The sequence below is a fragment of the Tyto alba genome, unplaced genomic scaffold, assembly GCF_018691265.1.
Source record: "Tyto alba isolate M040663 unplaced genomic scaffold, T.alba_DEE_v4.0 Super-Scaffold_45, whole genome shotgun sequence".
NCBI classification, from domain to species: Eukaryota; Metazoa; Chordata; class Aves; order Strigiformes; family Tytonidae; genus Tyto; species Tyto alba.
In genome coordinates this window covers 27,879,993-27,905,589 of record NW_024881321.1, presented here as the reverse complement: position 1 = coordinate 27,905,589, position 25,597 = coordinate 27,879,993, and the positions used below count along the sequence as shown (strand labels likewise).

The 25,597-nt window shown below is 41.0% G+C and overlaps 1 protein-coding gene across 2 annotated transcripts in view; it reads left to right on the top strand.

Moving 5' to 3' along the window:
* The first annotated feature begins 2,287 nt into the window (after nt 1-2,287).
* Nucleotides 2,288-25,597, top strand: part of ABCC4 (ATP binding cassette subfamily C member 4) — a 154,108-nt gene continuing 130,798 nt past the window's right edge. For both annotated transcript variants that reach the window (XM_032996986.2, XM_042805883.1), the window contains exons 1-6: nt 2,288-2,445; nt 16,065-16,175; nt 18,398-18,518; nt 19,176-19,400; nt 23,140-23,229; nt 23,654-23,817. In XM_032996986.2, coding sequence (XP_032852877.2) covers nt 2,372-2,445; nt 16,065-16,175; nt 18,398-18,518; nt 19,176-19,400; nt 23,140-23,229; nt 23,654-23,817 — 785 coding nt within the window. In that variant the 5' untranslated portion in view covers nt 2,288-2,371. The remainder of the gene's footprint in view (nt 2,446-16,064; nt 16,176-18,397; nt 18,519-19,175; nt 19,401-23,139; nt 23,230-23,653; nt 23,818-25,597) is intronic.

Genomic DNA, 25,597 nt, shown 5'->3' with positions numbered 1-25,597 from the left:
CACCAGCATTTATTTTAAAATTATGTAGTGTCAGCATTTGTCACCAATAGCACTGGCAAAGGACAAACGTACTTAAGATTTGTTCTTTGTCCTTTTCCTACCATTACAATAATATTGGAAAATGTTAATTTAATATTTTACTTGACTACTTTTAACTGTTTTCTTAAAATTAATTACTTTTTCATTACCAGTATTCTATTTCCTTGCCCAAACTAAGAAATGTTTGGATAATCTGTCATGGCACATATACTTCACAAAGGTAATGCTTCACGAACAGAAGTCAGTTGTAAAGTTTACATATTCCTGTCTTCCACTGCCTGACCGAAAGTTTATTGACCTTTTGGGACTTGCATTGGGCTGTCATACCTTTTAATTATTTTATGAGTATCTAGTTAGACAAATTTGCTTCAGAGAAATCTAAACCTGATAGTTTTTGCTGATGGGCAGAACTTTTCTTCATATATTGTGGGAGATGATTTAAATTTGGGTTCTGGAATGCATAAGCACTATTTCATTAAAGCCTGTCCTTTCAAACAACTGCACCATTTCCATAAACTTTTTCACTTGTTTTAATCTGGAAGGATCTACAGGCAGTTGTTGACAAGTGTACTGCTTATTGCTTGCAAAATTCTGTGGCACATTGTCTACGCTCGAGCAGCGCATGCTGTTACCAGCCCTGTCAGTGTTCACTTACAGCAAGCTTAAGCTTGATTTGTCTGACTTACAGTTATTATGACATTCTTGCAAGCTTGAACTGATGCTGTTTCTTCAGTAATACAGTGTAACCGAGACCCTACCCCTCTTTTATCTCAGTGTGTCAACTCTGATGACTCTAACTGAAATCAGATGCCAGCCCTGTTAATTGCTTCAGAGGCAATGCATTTTAGTGGGAAGAGATAGGGCTGGTTGCTACTGGGGGCATGAGATGAATACACAGAATGTAAGAACGGTGCCTGACTTGCAGCTGGCTCAGCTGCAGTGGGAAGGATTCTTGGAGATCAGGGTTCTGATTAGTTGTACAAAGTCTAGTTGGAGGTCGGTAACTAGCGGTGTACATCGCGGTCAACACTGGGTCCAAAACTATCAAACATCTTCACGAATGATCTGGATGATGGGGCAGAGGGCACCCTCAGCAAGTTTGCTGATGATACAGAAGTGGGAGGAGAGGTTGATACAGCAGAAGGTTGTGCTGCCGTCCAGAAGGACCTCATCAGGCTGGAGAAATGGGCTGACAGGAACCTCTTAAAGTTCAAAAAAGGGAAGCACAGAGTCCTTTGCCCAAGGAGGAACAACCCCAGGCACCAGTACAGGCTGAGGGGCTGCCCAGCTGGAAATCAGCTTGGCAGAAAGGGACCTGAGGGTCTGAAACTGCAGAGAAATAACAGCATGGCAGGGACCCATTCTGCCAACTATTTTTTCACGGAGCTTATTTGTTCTTTAGTTACTTCAGATACATGTCCCGCATTCCTATTTTCTTCGGTCTCTTGCAGTTTCCTCTGCTCATACTCCCTGCGCAGGCCACAGTGACAGTGCTGGGGAGGAGTATGGCGATCACTTCCTGAACTTCTGGGAATCACTTCAAGGATTTCTGCGATGTACCGTCTCCTGGAATCAAATAGCTAGTTTACTTTTTACCGGCCATCTCTCCTAAACATTGTGAAACGAGGAAGAGTGGGATTTTTTGGGGATTTTTTTTTTTTTAATTTTTTTTTTTTTTTTTTAATAGAGGTATCTGCAACATCTGGGAAGGAGAGGTGACAGCAAGTGTTCCGTTTGGTCCCGTTCGGCTGGGCTTGCCCCTAACTTTCGCGACACGTTTTTCTGTCAAAAAAACCCCACAACCAACCCCCCCCCCCCCGCCCAAACAAACCAAAACAAACCAAAACAAAACAAAAAAAACGCGAGTGGAGCCTTTGCTCGGCGCCCTGCGCGCCGAGGAGATGCATTTCCTCAGCGCGGGGCGCACAGACAGCCAGAAACCAGGGGGAGGGGAGCAGCGGCACCCCCGGGCCGGCGCTGAGGTGACCAACGGCCCCTCGCAGCGGGGCGGCGCCGCTTCCCTCCCGCGGGGGCCACGGCAGCGGCGCCGGACGGCCCCTCGGCCCAGCCGGGGGCGGCGCGGCTGAGGGGCGGCTCCCGCCCCGCCCCGGCCCTCCGGGGCCGCCCGGCGCCTCAGCCTGCGCGGCGGGGCGGGCGCCGCGGGGGAGCCGGGCCGGCAGGAGGCGGCGTCCTGCGGCGGGAGGGAGGGACGAGGGGCGGGGGGGGGGGTGCCGGCTCTCCCGGAAACTGCGCCGGCCGGCGGCAAAGCGGCGGTGGCTGCTGCTGCGGTGGTGGGGAGGTGGCCTCGGGTCCTGCGCCGCCGCCGGGCGCTATGGAAGCGGTGCCCCGCGAGGAGAAGCCCAACCCGCTGCGGGATGCCAACCTCTGCTCCCGGCTCTTCTTCTGGTGAGCGCCCGGCCGGGGGAGGGGGCGGGAGGGGCGGCCCCGCGGCGCCCGCCGGCTGGGTTAGCGCCCCTCGCCCTCGGCTGCGGGGCCCGGCCGGCGGTGGGAGGCGGGGTGCCGAGCCCCGGGCTGAGGCGGCGGCGGCCCGGCTCGCCCTTCAGCGCGGCTGCCGGGCGGGTCCGGGCGCCCCGGCGGCGGGCGGGGTGGAAGGGAAGCGCCGGCCGGGGCAGCCCCTCGCGGGCAGGTGGCGGCGGGGAGCGCGGCGCGGCGGGGCCGAGGTGTCCCGAGGTGAACCCGCGGCCGGGCGGTTACCCGGGGCCGCGGTCTGGGGCCCGCCCGCCCCCTTCCAGCGCAGGTTTGAGTCCTTCGGTCGCTGGCGGGGAGGGCGGGAACGTCTTGAGCCTCCTCGGCCCGCGACCGGGTCCCGGGCTGCTCCCCGGCGCTGTTTGACTTCCCCGCTTGCATAACGGATCGCGGCCAGGGATTGCTCATCTGGGCAAGGCTTGCTCATCTTTGCTTTCGGCGTGGGGCTTTCCCCCGTCGTGAATTGGGTGGTTTCTGAACCCGCGTAGCCGCGTGGGAGGTTGCCGGTGGAAGGGGGCGGCAGGGCAGCAGTAGCAGCCTGGCTGCTCCCATCCGCGCTTCAGCTGCAGGAGGCTGGGGGGGGGGGGGGGGGGGGGGGGCTTAGGGTGTCACAGAGCAAAGACACGGGTGTTACCGTGTCACCGCAAACCTTTATGGGACCAGATGACTGCTAGCCCAAAGTTTGTCCTTATTAGTGGGGATCTTGGCGTGGGTATATCTATCTATCTATCTACATGTAATTACTCAAATTATATGTATACCCATGCAGTGAGGCGTTACAGTCCAACAGTTTAGTTGTTTGAAATACAGTAGGAAAAGACATGCAAAATGAAAGGGGAGAGCATCGAGCTTGTCTGCCTTGGCAGTTTCCCTTTGGAAGAGAGGTAGCGCTTCTCCTGCTTCACCTACTGTAGCCTCAGCACACATGCTGGGTTATGTGGGGGAGGAAGGGGAACGAAGAGGGAGCATGGCAGGTGAGGCTCTTTTTTTTTTTTTTTTTTTTTTTTCTCCTTTGAAAGCCTCTGAAACACGAGTAAAAATCTGGTTGATTCTAGAAGCAACTCTGAACAGGTGCAGAAATCCCTTTTGGAAGGTAGGGGGGGATTTTAAAAGCTCTGACAAAGTTCAGCTAAACAAATTTTCAGTTAGGGATATGTCCTCAGAGGTACTCTGTGCAGAAAGAAAGAAAAAAGAAGGAAAACAAGAAACCCAAAACATGGTGTGTTTGCGTAAAGCTCCCTGTGTTCAGTATTTTGACTTGTAATTTTTTTTTGACACCAGGGGTACCCATGTTGGAAACAGCTTTGGTAGGAAATCCAGACAGAATGGGATGAACCTCGGCTGGCCACGTAGCATTCCAGGGCTGCTTCTGGTCTGTTCCCTTTCCCTTACCGGGATCTTGTGGTGTTACTGGTAGTTCTGCCAAAAACAACCCAGCTAGATGTGAAAAAGGAAGTGTGCAGTGCTTGTAGCTAGTTTTCTGACTGCTTCTGTCATCCTTTTTTTAGGCCTTTTGTATCAATCTCCATGTATTGCAGTGCATCGTTCGTCAGCAACAATGAAGTACCCTAAATTTCCCAAGTTTTAGGCAAGCACCTGAAAGGTTCCTTTTACCCCAAACACATTTGTAGGTTGTGCAAAGGGTGGAGCCCGTGGAAATCTGTGCTTGTGGGATGAAAGGCCTGCTGAAAGTCCAGAGATCGACTGGGACTTCATGCTTTGCAGTCAGACGGCAGTGTACACCTATAGAGCTTGTGCTTTGAAAAAGGGTTTAATGGGGTATGAAAAGCTTTAGAAGTTGCCCCATGTACTGTTTTTCAGGTTTTCATAGCACTATAACTCACAGCAATGGAAATACCCTCTTAAAGTCTCTTCTCTTACCTGTGCTGCATGTGATTTTGAGAGATACCCATCTATACTAGTCAGAAAGCATTAACGTTTTCTTAGTGAAAATTTCAGCTGAAATGATGGCTGCAGTGGCTTAAATTGAGCAAGCAGAGACTGTCTCTTTTTGCAAATTAACACTGTTTTACATAAAACCAAGAAAGTGTTAAAACACCCTTCATTAGCTGTAAAGCTAACTTTAAGGGTAGTTTTAAGAATTGTTTTTCCTTTCTACAAAGCATTAAGCATCTGACAGACAGCTGTGTGAATACTGCTTCGGCACTGCTTCATTTTAACTGCTGTCTCACACAGGATATTCTGAGATGTTTTCAGCTGGAGAGGTGGAAGAACAGTGTTTGAGGAGGGCTGTCCTGGGAGTAGTGGCAACCACCAACATGTGGTTGCTTAAGTGTGCCTGCTCTGCTCTCCAAATCCCAGGTACTGGCTGTTTGCTGTCAGTGGGAGTAGAAAGTAGGGCACTGCAGGTAGCTGGGCAAGGATCCTTCTTATTTTTATATTTTGCTCCAAAAGTGCAATTTTGCCATTGTAAGGAAGCACTTTCTCATTTGTTGTCAGTGATGCAACAGAAAAGCTAAAATTATTGCCTGGCAGAAGCAGGATCAAACTCACAGGAGAAAAGAAGTCATGTTTTCACTGAATTATAAAACTAAGTAATGAGTGTGTAGGCTGAAGACGCATTCTTCTCCCATTGTTCAAAGCTTGTCTTCTTGCTTTTGGGTTGTGACTTTGACAAGTATGAGCTTGATGAACGTTAAACACTCTTGTAGTACATTCATGGGAAAGAGGAGCATCTGGATTGTGTGTGAATATTATTTTTATAATGCATCCCTTATGTAATGTTAGTTGGGATGTTGCAAGAATAAAAAACTATTTATGACTGAAGTATGAAGATCAGGGCAGTTGCAGAATATTCTTGTTTTCCATATTTCTCACTGAGTTATCTATATTAACATAGGGTTTTCAAAGCCCACATTGTTGTTCTGGATGTTACAGATATCACTGTAGCTACTGTCCTTCAGAGTCACAAGTTCCCACACTCACCAAACTTCTTTTAAGCTCTGGCTGGTAGTTCAGTTACAGAGTTAGCAGTGGTCGGGTGTATTTCTGATGTACTTCAGCTATGATGCTTTTTTTTTTTTTTTTATTGCTGGCTCAGCTTACTGGTGAGAATGAGGGCTTTGAAGGATAGATAGGAGGATTTGCTGTCTTTTTTAGGTCTGTCCAAGGAAGAGATAATTCAATCCAGTTTTCATGTTTTCCAGTTTTTTTCATGTTTAAACAGCTATTCTGTTGTAGAAAGTGTTTTGAGTTGAAAAGCTGAATACTCCATGCTTTATGTATCTGAGAATAGCACTTTTCACATCATTTTTTTTTTTTTTTTTTTTTTTAATGCTGTGGGGAGTGTGGGGATTATTAAATTAATAACTGTACGTGGTAAGAGTGCTTCTCTTTTCTAACAACCCATCTTTGAGCTTGCATGTTCATTAAGGAGCAGGTGTATTTTTATTTGCTTATAGCTTTTGCCCCCTTGATCATCAAAGATGTTCTAGCTATAGAGCGGTTGAATTTTTGTACACTGTTGTTCAGGCATTGAATCCACTGCAAGTTGCAAAACATGGGCTGTGATTAAATTTTTAAAAGATTGGGTAAGTTTTGTCCAGTTAACAACATGAGAAGGAGGGCACGCTGGAACACACTGGAAAGGATACCCAGTGTTTTTGTTCAAAGAAGTAAAAGAAATTAAAGTCCTACTAAATTTCATATATTTATAATTTATTTTTAGTAATAATAGTAGTTAGTCATCTGTCACAGACTTGCTGTGACTATGACAAGTTCTGGGCTCCTTTGGAGCGCTGGACACTATCAGTGTCCTAAGGCAGGATGCCTTTTTACATCATCACTTGACATGTGGCAATTGCCATTACAACAACAGCATTAAAACATGAACGGAAAACTTGCCCCAAGGTATCTGCATGGTTATGATTCCAAGGAATAAACAATTGCTTTATCGTTACCTGTTGGTGTCTGACAACATTGTTCTTGGCTTACTAAGCATGCGCTTTAGGGGAAAAAGACAACCACTAAGTCTTCATGGCTCTGACTTGGAGTGTAGTGGGTGAAGAGTAAAAACAATATTCACCTTCAGATTTAAGCATGAACCGAATGGGGTAAACACAGACATGCAAGTCCCAAGATTTTCAGTGGTGACTGCACAGTGTGTAGCTGTTTGGCCAAATGCAGTCATGCCATGCACCTCTCTCATAGCAGTTTAAGTAACTACACACTTCCTTAACTTCTTTCTCCTCTCTCACCCCATAGCTTAGAATTGGGAGGGCTGCTGACTGATTTGGCTCTGACTTCTGGGTAAGCCTAAGTATCACCTGCATTTTAGTCCTGTAACTTGGCTCTCTCAAAAGCATGGCTTGCCTTGCATTGAAAGAAGTTAGGAACATAAATCATTGCCTTTCTTGAAAGTTCCAGCTGGAGTCCAGCAGTCCCACTGTTAAAACTGACCCATATTCTTTACTGTGTCGGTGAATAGATTTGCCTGTGAGGATTTTACATTTACTTCAGGTAACCAATGAAAATACCAGGCAGCATCAGGCTTTGTGATTTGCCTGGGATCTTGCTTGATACTTAGTGAATTCCCATTGGCAGTGCCTGAAATTGATGATGATTCCTAACAGATGACACTTTATAAAGATCTCTGAGATAGCTAATTTTTAGTTCATTTATTGACTTATTGGTGCAGAATGATTGTGGTACTGTAAGAAACTCTAGACAAATACGTAAGCGTCTTCAGTATAGATCAACAGAAAACATTTTCAATACCCAGAGAATGAAATCACACTTGCTTCTTTTTTTCTCCTGATTGAAAGAAGACGGAGTATCATACATAAAACTTTTTTTAAAGATAATGCCTTGTTTGTTCATTTGTCAGATGTTTAATATCTTGTAGTCAAATTTGAATCATTCAGTCTCTTGAGCTATGGCATTCATTTGTAAGTTTTGCTTGTTTTACACAGAAGAAAATACTGTTTGAAAAAATCATTGTTTATGAGCTGATGAAGTTACAATATGTGGGTAAAGAGTGCTAAATAGATTATATCAACTATGCAAGTGTGTATAAGCTATTGGAATATTAGCATTTGCTATATGTGCTCAGGTATGCAATTATATGAACTGTTTGAATATAATGAAACACTGAGGGTATTTGCCTTTGGCATGCCCTATGTAAAGCATGCTGTATCATTTATGAGAGAAAACGTCCCTCTTCTAATTCCTGCAAGACATCAAAATTAGGTGTATGTTGTGCTGTTGTTGTTTTGTTTTTTTTTTTCAAAAAATCATTTTTTTTTTTCCCAAAATCATTTTTTCCCCCCCCACTTCTAGAAAATTCTTCAAGGCCTTAAGCAGAGTGGAGGAGGGAGATAACACAATTAGATTTTTGGGAGTGGAAGGTTAAAAATACCAATTGTCTATTTTAATTTTTTTTTTTTTTTTTTTATATCCCTGGCACCTAACCACATGTAATACCAGTGTGAACTCACAGGTGTTTTTAATTCTTCCTGTTTCCATTACTTGTCAGAAAGGAAGTTAATACAGAAATTGCTACCATTATGTTTCAGCATTTGCATTTTCTTTTGGAAGCTGAAATCGAAGACCATTGTGCTCAACTAGACTTTCTGCATAACATTGGTTTCAGGGTTTGAGCCTTTTTTTCTGGTTGTTGTTGGTTGCTTTCTTCTGTTAAACATGTATGTTAGCTGTGACACAGTTTTTAGATGTGTTTTTTAAATGATGATGAAATTATCCACTCCAACCAAGTTGTTTCAGTAGTAACTAACCTGAGATTGGATACTTGTTTGGATAATCAATTTATTTTCTGTGAAATTGAAGAACTCTTTTCACTTTGCTCTATGTAATTACTTAGACCCTACTTCAATAAATAGCTTGTACTAAAATTTATTGTTATAAGGCATAATATTTAGACCTCTGCATCACATCTTAGGATAGTCTTCTTGGCATGTGCATGCTGGGTTTGGAATCAATATTGTAATGATAGTCTTTAGAACGCCACAGGTGCAGGTGATGCCATTCCTCCATTCCCTGCTTGGACGCCTTGCAGAAAATGTTAGCTGCAGTATGTTTCCTCCCTGTGCTCCCCTTTCCTCACCCTGTTTGTACTTCTTGCCATCTGGGATATCAGGAAGTATGTTAGAGTAATCAGATAGTTCATACCTGGCTGATGCAGTATAGATGAACAGCATAGAAAGAGCCCACAATAAATACAATCAAATACCAGTTGAGTTACTTTCAGCATCAGAAAGCGGATGTTCAGCAACTTAGCTGCTTACACTGTGCTGTGAAAAACCAACAGCTTGGAAGATGAGATGAAGCTGAGTATCAAAGGTTAATACAGTCTGGCGCTGGAACTCAAAACCTGAAGGGTGTTTTTCAGTCAGTATGGCTTTGAAGTAATTTAATTGTATTTCTATTTTTTTCCTACTGTAAGCAGTGAGAAATTATACTGTTTAAGCCACAGTAAGCCAGGGAGGGAAGCTGCAACCAAAACAACAGTTGAAAGGAATCTGATGAAATATCAGAACTTACTCTGTTTACTTTATTAATCTTAGGTGGCTGCCTTGGTAAGGGGAAGTGGGAAAAGGCAGCTTACTGAAGAGAACAGGTGAGCATGTGAAATAGAGATAGGTGTAGAAAAAAATAATCACATGATGACTACAGACTGTTGCAATGATATTTATGAATTCTTACAAAATAACACTGGAGACTGTCAGTATGTGGTGTTCTGTCTGTACATCCCATCTCAGCAGTGCTTCTCTGTACTGAGAGCAAGCACATAGCAGTGTTGGATTTGCACTGCCGGTGTAGAACTTCAAGTCATGAAGGTGGGTAATGCACAGTACAATTAAGCAGGTAGACACCTGACGTAAGCCACGGAGGATAAGCAACATAGATTTATAATTAAAAGGTCCCCTGAGGAAACCCCATTTATTTTACAGAAAAACTCAGCTTCAAAGCAGGTGATTAAAGAGAAAGAAATATGTGTTACTTTGCAGCTTAGTAGTTGAAGTAGTGTTTGCAAGCTGCTCAAGGAGGTGAAATCCTAGTGTTGTGGAAAAATGTGAGTAAACAACGACTCTCCTGTGCAACTGTTGAAAAATAACTGGACATTGAGTGTAAACAGATGATGTTTGCGATGTAACACACAAAAAGGCTTAAGAGGAATGGAGAAAATGCAGTTTGTAAACCACCTCCTTAAGGAATTAGTTGGTGAGAGTGTACAAGATGTGGCTTTGACTGGGTGCTGTAGAATTACCCAGAAGTTAAACAGAAGTTAAACTTCTGCCTATAATTACAAATAGAGAACAACAAAGAAAGATTTTCCTGCTTAGAAAAGTAGTCCATGTAGTCTGATTTTTCTGACTTGGCTGGTGATAAAGCAAGGGCTTTTGCGAAACTGGTGAGAGCAAAATTTTGCACTTGCACAGGGGAAGGTACCATAATACATTGTTAGTGAGTGACTATGGTGTAACAGTTGTGGGGCTGGCCAGGGCACTTGAAGCCTGGGGGTGTACCCAGGGCCCTGACAGACACATCCTTTGATGTTGGGATATTTTGTATTAGTATTGGTTTTGTAATGTAATTGCAAATGCTTCTTGGCTGATGTTTTTTGACAAGCTTTCTCCATTCATGAAGAACTTGCAATATATGCATGGGTTTCTGGCAAGCTCTGCAAGACTGCTCTGCAGTGTAAGAATGGTACTTTTTTGATCATTTGCAAGCAGGACACGACATAAATCCAGAGGTACAGCAAGTCCCATCCCTGGGTTAATGAACCAGTTGAGCTGGACACTGATAATAGTTTAATATACGTATCTGTAATGTATTTCTTCTTTGGCTGTAAGGAAGTTCTTTTGGGATGCTAGCAAATGTAATGTAAAAGCTTTGTCATTTAGGAAATTTTATTTCATGTATGAAACAGGGTAGCATGGCTATTGTCACTGCATAATAACCCTGCCTTTTGGATAGCAGGGCCTGATTCTCTTACACACTGTCTCCATGAAGAAGGGGATGACTTGAGACCTCCCCTTGAGGTTTCACTTCTCTTACAAGGGTAAGAAAACACTGTCTTAGCTTTTTCTGCAGACCTTAGAGGCTTTCTAAAATCCTGGTGGAGTTGCTGTAATTACATTTGGTAAAAATCGCATTTTCCTGAACAACCAAGTAAATTGTGGCTGGTTCACTGTGTTGTAATGTTACAGGGTGTGTAATGTCAAGGCTCCGGAGTAGGGAAATGCAGGAAGTGAATGTTTATATTGTGGTCTTTGTGTATCTGCTTGCTCAGAAATGAATCACTTTCTTTTTTTATCAGTGCCCAAGGTACTGCTGTAGCGGTGAAAGGCTTTTTGGGGTCAGAGCAGCGAGTTACTGTTTTGCAGTTGGCCATCTTTTGGGTTTGCACCAGGTTACAGAGTGATTTTTTTAAAATTTATTTTTAAATCTTTATTCCTAGTGACATCAGTATTCTGGCAGTGGTAGGGACTAATTCTGGGCTTCTTTCCAGACTGATGTCTTTGATCAGCTAATCGCCTTGATAGAACAGAGGCATTCCCAGCAGAACAGAAGGTACTCAGGATTCTTCCAGATACTCACATTTTTATGTGTAGTTCATGCTAGCAAAAATTTGGGCTAAGCTCTTTGAAAGGCAACATGTGAACTCTGTGTTTTGAAAGAGTGACTAAAATTAGGTGATATGTAAGAACCAAATAACTGTTCAAAATTTTTAGCAAATAGGAAGGTACCTGGGGAAAGAGAAGACAATGACTGAGGGGTCCTATTTGTATTTAAATTGACCAGATTCCTCAGAAGGAAATAGAGAAATGTAGGATTGAGGTGCAAGTCTTTCCTCTCCACCATGTTGCTTCTCTCTTCAGGTGATAAATTGGTAGTGAGTCCATTTTATGTCCATCCTTGGGATAAGAGGAGTAATTTGCATCACTGTCTATATATTCAGTCCATTTCTCTAGGTCATCTTTAATTTTATTTGCTGATTTTTAATAAAGAATAATGCAGTTTGCACAGTTTCTGTGTTCATAACCAATTCTACTCTTTTGTGGGATATTTTTTTTTTTATCCCCACCTTGAAGAGCTCAGTGTTAGCTGATCTCTGGACAAAAGACATACCACTGTAACTTCCTTTATGGCTATGTTTAGGTTTCAGGGATGTTCTTTAGGCCATTGCCTTATTTGCCAGCTTCCTTTAACAGTCCTCTTACAGCACTCTAACTGAGCCTTCAGGCAAGGGAAGGGCTTGGTTTGTTTGCTTGTTAGCAGGCTGTGTGAAATAGGTTGGTCTCAATTCTATTCTAAGAGCAGAGAATTCCGGGGGTGGTGGGGTGGGGGGTGGGGGGGTGGGGGGGGTTGGAGGTGTGATCTACATGTGGCATCCTGGTAGAAATTTTTGCTTTAATGACTGAATGTGAACATCTGCTAAGCCTTCTGTCTGAAAGCAGACCTTCCAGTGTGAAGTTTAGGATGCATCAATGAGATGGTGAAACTTGAACTGTTCTTGCCTTACTGAAACTTTGCCGTGGATAAATAGAAGACCTCATTCATGGGCTAAAAGCTCTTCAAGTATTAAACGTAATTTGAAAAGAAAAAAAATTAACCTTCTAAAGATCTTCAAATACAGTCTACAATAATACAATGCAGTGTTAGAAGTTTTTGTGTATTTTTAAGACCTCCATAGGTCTTGAAGATAAGCATTTTGGGGGAAGAGTACTCAGAAAACTCAACAATGGGTGATTTTTACATTTTTGTTTCTTTTTATGCTTTTTTTTTTTTCCTATCCCTACAGAAACACGTGGACTTGTGCTGAGTCTTTGCCATATTGTCCATTATAATAAATGAATCACAAAATGAATTACCTCAGTTTTCTGCATACTCTGGATTGTTTTTTCTTGCTGCCTTTAATTATAACATAGAAGTTGTAGTGCAATATATTACTGTTTTTAAAATTATGGTTTTAACTAATGGAAAAATGTGAGAAGCCCTGAATTTGCACTAGGTCTTACTGGAGCTCAGTCTGAAAACTTGGAGATTTTTGGCAGTTTTTGCCCTACACTATTATTTCCATCTGCTACTTCATTTGGAAATTCAGTCTCCGAGTACATACAGTACTTGATTGGTGTGGAGATGGGGGGACAGAAAGGGTTTGCTACAAACCATAAGAACTCTGGAGGTGGGTATATCATCAGTAAGTTTTTCTTGAGGGTTTAAGGCCAAAGGATGAGGTAGAAGACTCTAGCAATCCTGCAGACTTGAGACCGTTATCTTTTATCCAGTTACTTTGCAAGTGGATTACACTACGGCTGTGGTCAACACTTTCTGCTGCTGTTGGCTGTAGTGCTGAATCAAACTGACATCAGGATAGAGCAGTCATCCTCAACAGAAGTGTTGTTCTTCCTGTGGCATGGTTGTGGTTTTTCACTGTGTTTTGAAAAGTATAAGTAAAGGAATGGTGTTCTACAGAGTAACATTAAGAGCATTGTTCTATTTTTTAAAAAAGTATATATTTAATTATATTTTTTAAATGTCTTTTTATTTTCCTCTGTGCATTCTGCTACATGCCAATAACAGACAGCACTGTTCAGCACTGGTGAGGTCACACCTGGAGTGCTGGGTCCCATTCTGGGCTCCCTGGTACAAGAGAGACATGGACATACTGGAGAGAGTCCCGTGAAGGTCCACAAAGATGATGAAGGGACTGGAGCACCTCTCCTATGAGGAAAGGCTGAGAGAGGTGGGACTGTTCAGCCTGGAGAAGGGAAGGCTCAGGGTGATCTCATCAATGTATATCAATAGCTCAGGGAGAGTGCAAAGAGGATGGAGCCAGGCTCTGCTCAGTGGTGCCCAGTGACAGGACCAGCGGTGATGGGCACAACCTGAAACACAGGAGGGTCCCTCTGAACATCAGGAAGCACTTTCATTGTGAGGGTGAGTGAGCACTGGCACAGGTTGCCCGGAGAGGTTGTGGAGTCTCCCTACTGGGAGATCTTCAGAGGCTGTCTGGACGTGGTCCTGGGCAACCAGCTCTGCGTGGCCCTGCTTGAGCAGGGGTTTGGACCAGCTGACCTCCAGAGGTCTCTTCTAACCAAGATCAGACCTTCTGTGATTCTGTAATAAAAATCCTATTTATGCTTCTTGTTAAATATCAGACAATTTTTATTTTCACCACCTTGGCAGCTGTAGCCGTTGGAATCTTGTAACTATTTCCATAGATATGAGAAGGATTTATCCCTGCATCTTCCTGAGAGGGCTGCCTCATCCTGCTTCTCATGCTAAAGGAGTTGGGAGGATAACTTGTTCTCTATCCTCCTCTGTCAGAAAGGAGACGTGTGACTTGCTTATGGAGTACACTGTAGGCTAATACTGATGTTGCAAGAAGGAACACTTGGTATCGGCCACAGGAGTCAACTGAAGTCTGCAGATCTTTCCCATAACTCTGTCCTGCAGCAAACAGCCTATTTTGTCCCCCAGGCAGAAATTGTTTGAATGGCCTCGAGGTTATTTGCCTCAGGTCTGCTTTTTACCTGTGGTCGGCAGCAAAAACAGAGGCTGAAAAAGAAATGTTTCAATAGAGCAGATTCCTTGGGTCAAACCAGGAAGAAGCTCTTCTGCTGGGTGGAGCAATTGATCTCTCAGACTTTTTGTCAGGAGCTGTAGGTAAGTTGTGGCAGTGATTTGGACCTTGATGGTATTTGACCATATATGGTCCAAGCAACAGACTTGTCTAACAAGTACTTTCTGTTTCTAATTGTACCTTTAACATACATTGAGGGCTTAACAGCTCACATATACAGATCTTCAGTAATCACTCCAGGAGTTTAAAAAGGGCTGTTAGGCATCAAAGATGCTACTGCAAGGATAGAGACTTAGTCTTTGAATGAGTCACACAAACACTGTGCGAACATGCTAAGTAGTAAAGGAAAAACACTGTTAATCCAGTTTATTACATGCAGTTGTGCCATGGAGCATGTGAAAAATGTTTTTGCAACAGCTCCATCTTTGAAGAAACTACCTGAGCTCCCTCTTCTAGTGTTCAGCCTGCCCCTCCACACTCTCTAAAACTAGTCAACAAACTTCTTGTGAGCCAGTGTATACAAAATTTAGTTGGAACATGCCTGAGCAAGAAATGCAAAGCTAGTTTATGAGTATTCATAACCACTGTTGTGGTTGTGAATAAATAAATGCCCTCACTGAAAAACCATCCCAGTTTTGAATTCTCACATGTAGGCCTTCCAGTGCACCAGGTGTTCTTTTAAAAACTGTGTTGCTGAAGTCAGGGAATAATTAAGCATCAGCAACTAAACAGCAGTTACAAACTTTCACAGGCACTTGACATCAGACAAATGCCTTGTCTGAGTGCAAGAGTTCTTTTTTTTTTTTTTTCCCAACACAGGTCCATACCTGGCCTCTTGCTTCTGATTGTCTTGACCAACTGAGAAAGTACTATAGGAAACAAGCCTGAGAGCCAGAATCCACGCTTCTCGTGGAAACCAAGTATCATGGATTCAGTAGAGAGACAACCTGAGTGTCAAACTGCAAGTTCCCCAACTCCTCTGTTCCACCAAGCCATGCCTGTTTCAGAGGTGTCATCCTCTTTTGCTCTATCTCATGAACAACTTGGTCGCTTTTGTGCTTTCTGCCATACATCCGTCTGCTCTGTCGAGCACAACTGAAACTGTTTGGACCTTCTCAACCTGTGTTTCAGGCTTGAAGAAGGATTTAGTTGCATAAAAGCTAGACTTGCTCTTCCTTCACAGTATAATTTGATCTAACAAAATAGTGTGTTTTCCAGCAAACCTACAGTTTTGCTATTGCAATTTGTTTTCACAGTGCTCTCATGAAATACTGATCTTTTAAAAATCTGTCCACTAAGGAAACTGAGCTGTTAGACATTTTCCTTTTTTGAATCTACACACTATGTCAGTGTGCTTTCTTTTGTGTTTCCAAACCTGGGTAAAATCAGTTCTAGTAATAATCCATTATTTACCCATTTTTACATTTGAGTGGTTGTTTTTAAGTTACTGACCTTTAATATTTGTCAAGATGGCAGTTGAACAGCAGTTTTTTCCTCATGAGTCTTTTCCTCATGTAGATGAATGACCATGCTTGTTACAAAAAACGTTTTCTAATATGTATTAAAATTTTATTTACAATTCGGTCAATATTTTAGTAGTTTGATTAAGTTTGTTGTTTTTGTTTTTTTTCCCCCTCAGTATTTAAAGGAATGCTCATTTTCCTTAAATATAGGGAAACACTAAAAGAAAACGTTTGCCTTAAGGCCAAGAGGAGTTGTGCTATCTGTCTAGATGCCTGGGAGTAAGGTGCTGCGTGGTATAAACAGCCTTAGGAAATGGGGAACGCTTTCCCATTTGTAAAATGGAGGTGACTTAATTCTTAGGTAAGAGAAAAGTAAAATGTGTGGATGTTGAATGACGGAGGAGAAGAGGAGGGAAGAAAGGGGTAAAAGTATTAAATTAATATGTAAAGAAATTACTCTTTTTGTCTGCTGATCAGTTTGTTAATAATTTATATTTAAATAGGTGGTTGAATCCCTTATTTATTACTGGCCATAAGCGGAAGCTTGAAGAAGATGATATGTATAAAGTGCTGCCAGAAGATTCCTCAGAGAAGCTTGGAGAGGAATTGCAGTGGTAAGGAGAAAAATAATTGTTCTCTTTCATTGTATTTCTGCTGGTGAATGTGAAAGTCTTATTCCTATTCTAAAGTTGAGATGTAGTTATAAAGTTTAACAAGGTCTGCTGTTAAAAATGCTGAAGAACAAGAGTAATATTTAGAGCTTTCTTACCATGGAAGCATTTTAATATTTTCAAGTTACACATAATGAAAATGCATTAGAATATTTCTGTTGTCATTTATAATTAATTTGACACTTTGCAGAATGCTTGGAAAAGAAGATTTTTCATCAACTGTTACTGCAGTATTCCTAATAAATTAATGTGAGTCTTCTGGCCTGTGGTAGAATAGCTATGGAAACTTTTTAAAATTTTCTGCATAAAAGTGGAGAAAAAGTTTTAGTTTCTTTGTTGTTTTTGGTGTTGAGCACAAACTGAAATGTGACAGCTGTGTACCTTTTATATATGTGTGTATATAAATATATGCATGTTGAAAATATGCCAGTCTTTGGTACAGTGGATAAAATGCCTTGGACATCTAAAAGCTTGCATCTAGGAGGTGTTTTTATTTTGTTATATATTCTTTCATGGACTGTGTACCAATTCACATTACCATGGACCCAGGAGGATCTATCCTTTTCTTTTAATAGTGAAATATCTTCTAAGAATAACAGTTTGTTGAAATTGTCTTGAACATTGCAACAGGTGGTTTTTGTCAAATAATCTTTTGTTAAATATAATTAGAGAGAGAGGTGTGTCCTTGTGAAAGGTGGCCTCTGTATTAAGAAAGTGTAGCCTTGCTATTTCTTGCCTTTACAGTGAAAGTAGAGAAAATCAACTTTCCTAATAGTTTGGTTAGCATGAGGGACTCCTCAAGAAGTAAAAATAATCTAGAAATGAGAGGTTATGACCAGGTCTTACATCATCCTGCTCTCAATGAGCTAACTGAAGAGAGTCAGTGATAAAGTCATAGGAGTGCAGCTTTTAACATCTTTGTAGCTGAAGGGCTTTGACAAATTCTGTGGTTATGTCTTGAAGCAGTTCAGGGAGTTTGCTATGAAGGAAGATGGACTCATTCCAATGATTCTTACAGTAAAAGAACACACTTTCTATGAGTCAGGAAATGGTAGAAAACACAGCATGCAAAAAAAAAAAAAAAAGTGGTTTTTAATTCTTCAGTGTACTTGGCCAAGAAGGAGAGAATGTAATTCATAAATAGCCACCTAAGGATGTAGCCTTTTCTCTTGAGCCAACAAACACCACAATCTACATAGTTTCAATTCTGATTCTGAAGCATTTAGACAATAACTCTATACTTTGTAACAAAAAAAAAGGGGGAGGGTAAAAATAAAATAAAATGTTTTCTTATCCATACTGTATGCTTCAAACTTTTGTGTGTTTTGTTGCAAAATAATTTGGCTTTTATGCCTTAGACTCATTTCAGCCCTCAAACTAGAAGGATCAGAGGGTCTGGCAGAAAATACTCAGCCTCCAGAGCAAGACTGAGTATCCTGTCTTGACAACAGTGTGCCTTAAAAAGTCAGCTTAAGTTTTGATCCTTTCTTGTTAAAATCATGCTTGCTATTACTGTCTTTGATTTTAATGTGAACAGATTGTGTCCCACTTGTGGGCAGGCATGTGGTAATGAAAAGGTCTTTGCCACTCTGCTGCCATGCTCCTTGCCTTCAGAGAGAGTGTTAAGTGACAAAACTGCTACAAGCAGTTCCCTCTGCTCTTGTGCCATATCTTCTTGTCCTCATTAAAGCATGTGGTGGAAAGAAGAAAGAGCCAGACATGAGAGAGTTGTACATCACAACCTTTCTTAGGGAAGTGCAGAGTTTATGGGATGATGAAGACACTCCATGCTGCCTCAGTTTAGTCCATGGTCAGGAGATCATATGATAATAGACTCTTAATTAAGGTGAGTGGCTGTTTAAACTGAGAAGAGAAGAAAGAAAGAACAGGTTCCTCACTGGCAAATATGACAAAGGCAATAGTAGTCAGCAGTAGTGAATTGTTTGTGATTATACAATAGCAAATAGGCCTATGATACTAAACACTACATGTTTATGTGAATGAGAAAATGTGACTATCTGTTAACTTCTTTTATATTATTTTTTTGGTTGTTGTGTAAAAAGTGATCATGGCAATCTGTCTGTAAGTCTGAAAGTATTTTATTCCAGATAATTGCCTTGTGAATTTGCTTCAGTCCTCCAGCATGTTTGTGTTTTGTTTGTCAGGTACTGGGATAAAGAGGTGCAAAAAGCAAAAAAGAGAGGAAAAACGCCACATTTAACAAAAGCCATTATTCTTTGTTACTGGAAATCCTATTTAGTTTTTGGAATTTTCACAATGATTGAGGTAAGTAGTGTAAAATGTCATACAACTCACTTCTTGGCTAACAGCAATGTGAAACTTGGCCTCTTAGACTGCATGATACATACTGATGACTTCATGCTGGGCTGTTCAGAGAACCTGTAATGTTCATGTACTCTCTCAGAAAAGTGAAACAGAGCTGTATCCCCAATAGAGACTGAAAACTTGAGTCATAACTGCGGGATTATGGATGTGGAACAGAGAGCTGATTTCAGTGCCATGTTTTTGAGACATTACAAGCCATTGACTTGCTTTTTAAGGCTTAGCTGTATTTTATGTATCCGAGTGGGGTGCCCAATAGAAACAGGATTTTTTGCTACATGTAAATGGCTGTAAAGGACAAACTGTCACCTTCAAAAATGGAAGTGTAATACGTGTTCATGCAATTTTTATAACATCAAAGTTTTTATTGGTAATTGAGAGAGTTCTTTTTAAATATTCAGCTAAATTTTAATGTGGAACATATTTATTTTGGATTATATGTTGATAAAAATTGGCGTGGCATTTTAGAGCACAATAAAGACAAAATAATATGGGATGTGACTTGCAACAGTACTTGGCTCTTGTTTGCCCGGTTGCAAACTTCAGTAGCATCGTATGATATGAAATTGCTAATACTGTCTTCCCTTCTTTTTCTTTCAGGAAACCCTCAAAATAGTTCAGCCAATATTTTTGGGAAAAATTATTAATTATTTTGAACACTATGATTCCTCAGACGAGGTAGCTTTGAATTTTGCATATTGCTACGCAGCTGCTCTCTCTGTGTGCACACTTATTCTAGCCATAATGCACCACTTATACTTCTATCATGTACAGCGGGCTGGCATGAAGCTGAGGGTAGCTATGTGTCATATGATTTATCGGAAGGTAAGCAAAGCTGTTTTCAGGTATATTTGGCATTGACAGCAGTTTCATCGGAAGAGTTTAAAAGTACAGTTGTTTGTTATGTTCATGCTTGCAGTTCCATCGAAGTTACTCACTTGTAGAGATGTAATGTGTGCTAATATGTATCTGAACGTATATATTTGCTTTTGCTCTGTGTGGTAACACTGTGTCTGAATGACAGCTTCACTCCTCTCCTAACGAAAGTGGTGAACTAAATAGCCCCAAAGCCTGGGGACAGCTGCTGATTTTCGCCTGCTGGTGCTGTCAGAGAGGAGATGCCCCGTTGCTGGCGGAAGGGTTGTGTGCTAGAGCCGTAAGAGGCTGTCAGTGTACAGCAGGAGAGGGGCAGAGCTCCCAGGGGATGCCGGCAGTTATTCAGTCCTGCAGTTCCATCCTGGCGGAGGACGTTACGCTTGGCTGTCACCATCTGCTTCAGCACTCTCAGTTGCCTGGAAATTGCTTCATTGTCCAGTTCCCCCTCCTGCCCGTGTTGTGGTTAATGATGGGATTTGTTTATATTTTATTCCAGCAGTGCTGTAAGACTAGTGTGTTGCCTCCTTTGCCGGTCAGAGAGGCTGCTCCCCGTCTCGGGGCATCCATCAGGTTAGTTCAGGGAGATGCAGCTGTACTGCTGCTGCCCACCCCAGGCTGGGGGCGATGCTCGGCATCTTCACAGGCAGGCCCCTTTAGCATCCCTCCTACTTGGCGGGTAAGAAAGGGAGGAGTGGGCAGAGGAGACATGGTTCAGAATCAAGCTGAATCCTAGAAGTAGGGTAAAGCCGTTTTTTAGTATCAATTACTGGTTTTACTGTGAGAGCACTGGGGCCCTTCATTAAGGCCAATGAGTTGTGGGAAGGGATGTCCATTCAGTAAGCTGTGTCTTTGTGTCCTGATCAAGAAATTGCTGTCCTTGACTAACAGACAGAGCCAAGGCTGCTGTCACGTGGAAAGTAGAACAAGAGGAGTTACGGATATTACCTACAGGAAGGAGTTGAGTGATACCCAGGATGAAATGCTGGCCTAGGTGTGCTCTGAGGAGCATACAACCAAATTGTAAATGTCTGCTTCCCTCTTCTAAAGCTGTGGGCAATACTCAAACCATTGAGCCCGTCTCCGCTTCCAAGCGGGAAGTCCATGCTAGGGATGCTGGAAGGGAAAATGCCCTGTCTTTCTGGCTTTAGTGCTGCTAGAATAGTGACCTGCCAGTTTTTACCTCAGCAAAGAAGTTTAATTGAAGGATCAGGACTGTAAAGTTTGTTTAAAATATAAAGAAATCTGTGTTATTTTAACCATTAAAAATAGGTACCATCCACTTAAGGCAAACACTTGTACTACTGTTATAGGTCATGCAAAGGTTTTGGGCAAAGCAGTAAAGTGAAGAGAGTAAAAATGTCCCCACTGTAAGTGGTGATTGCTTTTCATGCACGTATTTATTCTCCTCCCTCTTCTGATACCTTGGATATTATCCTCTGGGAACTCGGCTCTAACATGGCACACTGTTTTCTTGTACATAAACATCTCTCTAAGGTATTAATTTACTAAACTGATTATCATAACAGTGTGAAATTCATGAAATATGTATGTAGTGATGTTGTTTGTTGCTGTGTTGATATTAGCTTAGAAGCTTGGAAAAGAAATGTTCATAAGGTGCACCTTTTTTTCTGGAGATGTGATTAAGTGGAAAATTAATCTCCCCTCATCTCATAAATGTTTACTCCTGAGGGTGAAGGCTGAGGTCACAGTAGAACATTGATAAACCTTTCTAATCATTTGTCTTCATTATCTGAGGCTTATAGATAGGCCATACTTTCTCTTTATCCTCATACAGGCTTTTGAAAGAATCTGGATGCTAATTTACCAGCACTTTTGCGGTGTTTGTTAATTGCTGTAGTAAATAAAAACTTGGATTTGCAAGGATGACTGAGCTGGATGAGAGAGCATCCTTAATGGAGAACTTCAAATGCTTTAGTTTTAGACCCTTTTTCACTTCCTGAAAAGTTAAAATCTCATTTGCAAAAACCCTGTATTCAAACTACCAAGATGTTTTGTGATCAGTAAGAATTATTAGTGATGCATGCAGGAAGCTCGTAACAAAAATGAAAATGGAATCTGTCTTATGATTCACAATCTCATGTTTTAAAATCAAAGTCTACTTACGGGAGGCTGATTTTGTTGTTGTTTTTTTTTTTAAGACTTAACTTTTAGAAGTTCTTTGAGGTTCAGAATAAACATGAAAACAATTTAAGCTGTGGAGTAGTTGGTTGAGACAGAAAGCACTCAAAAAGGTGTCAGGAGTTATTTGACAGTACATTTATATTATTCCTTTCTATCATCAGCTCTCCCTTTTTAATGTGCTTTTGAATTAACCATTTGAGGCAGAGAGAGATTAAAATGGTAAGATTTGGAGTATGGAAGGCAAAGAATGGTTAAAGAATTGAAATTGGGCCTGTGCAATTACATCTAGGGAAAAAGAAAAGTTTAACCTAAGACATCAGGTGTAGAAACTGCTCTCATTAGTTCATATAGTTAAGACCTATTTTCCTTGAGAAGGGGTCCTTGCTGGTAAATACCTCTGTAGGGAAAATTTATAGGTGGAAAACCAAGCAGATCTTTGTGCTGAAAACAAACATAATTGGCAAATGTAAAATGTAAATTTAAACTACAGTTACTTTTTAAAAAGGTATGTGACTGTAGATAATCTTCAATAGTATTTCTTACCTTCGGAGTGAATATATAACTGTTACAGTCAAAGAAATATTTAAAGCCACATTGTAGTACCTTGAGCTGGGATAGCGTTAATTTTCATCATAGCAGCTTGTATGGTGCTGCCTTTTGGATGTAGTAGAAAGAGAAAGTACCAAAACAGGACATTTTGGTAGGAATCTTTTATATAAGTAAAACTGCTGCTTTGTGTTCAGTGTTCCTATTTCCTTCTGTAACTTTGCAGTCTAGATATTGGCATTCAGCCAGGGAAATGTAAGGTTTATTTCACTTAAAAAAAAAAAAATTAAAAATCAAGAAAGAGTACTACTTCAAATGGCTTAAGACAAGCAATAAAGCTTTCTCATATACCCAATATCTTAGATTTACTATTGGAATGTATCTTATGTTTTTACAAAAGTTATTAACAAGGGAAATATTTACTAATTTGTAAAGGGATATTAATTCTGATCTACAAAGACAGCACAGTTTGCAGTGTTAGAAAGAACTGATAGTGTAAAATTAGTAACTTGTTTTTTTTGTCTTCTGTCAGGAATCTCATTCAAAACAGAATTATTTCAATTGGCCAAACATTGTCCTGATTTTAATCTGGTCTTCAGGTGGAGTTTTCTGTTCCTGTTTCAGACAGATGCTCATAATGTGGGGGAGAGCAATGCAAATGAAAGGTTATAGGCTCTTTTGTTTAGTTTAAATTACTTGCCATATTGATATTTTTCCATTTTTAATCACTTCAGCTATGAAGATAGTTATGGCACTTTTGTTCTCACAGTCCTTTCCTAGACTTTTTTCTTACACTCTCTTCCTCAGGACTTCATTCAGAATATTTAACCTAACCTACATGTTATCTAAGGTTCTTGAACTGTGCCCAGATGTTCTTGGGCAAAAGCTGAGATAGGCCTTCAGCTTTTGCCTCGGTATTGTATTTGTCTGTTGAGTCTTCTGTGTGTAGGTGTACTGTGCTCTGTAAGGTGTGACAATTTGAGACTTCTGACTTTTTTAGGCGCTTCGTCTCAGTAACGTAGCTATGGCAAAAACTACCACTGGTCAAATAGTAAATCTTCTGTCCAATGATGTGAACAAATTTGATCAGGTAAGAAGTATTACAGAACTTTCCAAGGGGCTGAAGAAATTGTGGAGTTTAAGTTTTTGTGTACGACTAGTGATTAAGTGTTACTTATGAATATTTCTTCTTGTTTCTTGAACTTCATAGGAAGAGAAATATTATCTTAAAATATGGGAGGAAAACATACTTTTTAAATATTTTCCTGCTGTTTTCCTAGGCTCAAAGAAAAGTTGGTGCATGAAGATAAAACAAAATCAGTGTGGCAATTGGCTTACTTTCTGGAGGTGAGGCACCTCCATGTACATTTAGGTCACTGAATCTGGTGCATAATTCTCACTGGATGCCTCAGTACCTGCTGCAGGCAAAGTTGCTTTCTCAACTTTGTGTTATTAGGGTTTAATTTTTTAACGAAGACCAGAAGCTAATTTCTGTTTGTTAACTATTTGCCTAGGTAACGATTTTCTTGCACTTCTTGTGGGCTGGACCAATTCAAGCTGTAGTAGTAACAGTACTTCTCTGGATGGAGATAGGCCCATCGTGTCTTGCAGGAATGGCAGTTCTGATTATTCTTCTTCCTATCCAGACCTGCATTGGGAGGCTTTTTTCTTCCCTAAGGTAAGGTTGCACATCTCTGATTGCAGCTATTTTCTGTCCTGGGTTTTAAAATGTGCACACTGGATGGGGGTGGAATACTGCTCTGAGATCAGCCTCTGTCTGGTGAGGTTTTTTGCATTGCCTTTTATCTTTGCTGATGTTTTTCATAGTCGCTAATGTGAGATTCCTGTTCAGGGACTTGAAGTGGTCTGTCTTCCAGACGTGCCGAAGATATCAGCTACTCATTAGCTGTCCAGTATATTAGAAGAGTTGCACTACATCTAGCTACCTTGACGTAGATCTTGGCATAGAATTGTGTAACTCCTTGAGCATTGCCATCCTGCATTGATGCTGAGGGAGTGGTTAGTACAATGGCAATACTGTCAGTCCTGATGTACGTTTGATTTACTGGAGTGATAACAGCAGTTGCAGCAGAAATTTCTGAAGGTTTTGTGTTCAAAGATCTTGCTCCCTCTCCTCCAATATAAAGAGGCAGAGAGGAAAAGGAGGAAGGAACTGTGAGAGAAAGGAAGAAAAAGAATTATGATGGTGGTTTTCATGCCAACTATGAGATTTCTAACTGTAAAGTTCTAGGCTGTGGAAATATAAAATGAGTTTGCAGTAATTTCCCATTATCAGACAAATTTAATTTGTTTTTATGTGACTTCCTCCTAAAACAAAAGTCTTGCCTCAAGTTGGAGTATTCAATTATCTTCATCATTCTTGCTTCCTAACTTTCTTTTTCTTGTGTCTTTAATCATGCTCTACTTATATTATGAGCTTATAAATGGCTTTTGCATTTAAATGGGAATATTTTTGTGTCCCTTTACTGTGTGCACATATGTTTGGTAGTGTTATGCATCTTTGTTTCATTTGAATTCAGGGTGAATGGGTTCCCTCTAGCTCTTTGGATAAGTAAAGTATTTTTTAGTGAGTTACTGTTGTTTTCAAGTTGTATTTTAAAACAAGTTTTCCAGAGTTATTTGGTCTGGCATTGCCATTGCATGGCTAGGCATGCAAGGAGAGCTGAGATTTACAAAATCGGATCAACTTGTAGACCTCCCTCTATTTGTATTAACTGTGATAGTCTTCAGTAGTTATGCTCACATGCTGTTTCTCAAATAATGAGCCATTCCGTCTTCTCTGTCAAATTCTTAAGTTTTTTTTAATGATAAAACCTGCATGCATTTTCACTGCATGTGTAATATGCATGCATAAGTATCAAGATACTTCCCTGCTGGGTTTTTTGAGTTTCAAGTTTTTGAGGCTTAGAACTTTGAGTCAATAGTTAAAATACTTAGCACTTAACTAGTCCTTTATCCATGGCGGCAAGCATTATTATCCCCATTTTACAGATGGGAAACTGAGGCACAAAGAGATTAAGGGATTTGTTAGATTAAGCGTCAGACAACAAGGTGACAAAAATCTCATCTTGAAGATATGTATTTCAAAAGCAAATCAGTGGCAAAGTAATATTGTTTGGGTTTTTCCCTCATTCATTAACAGCCACTTCTTTGGATGCTGTGCAAGGGAAAGAATTTGTTGACTAGAAAAACTTTTGCTTGTCTGGGTGTGCACAGATCTTTGTAAATAGAAATGTGCAGTGAACAGGAGTTCTGGTTAATGGAAAAACTGAAATGGATTCCAGCTCTGTAATGATGAGTGCATTCACATGGCAATTGCTGGGAATCTGCATGGATTTAAGGAAATCTGCCTGTGAAGAAGTAATTTAAGGATTAAAGCTTTTGCTAAAATCCGGGCATGCTCAGTGTGGCAGCTAATTTGTGCTATTATTCATCAT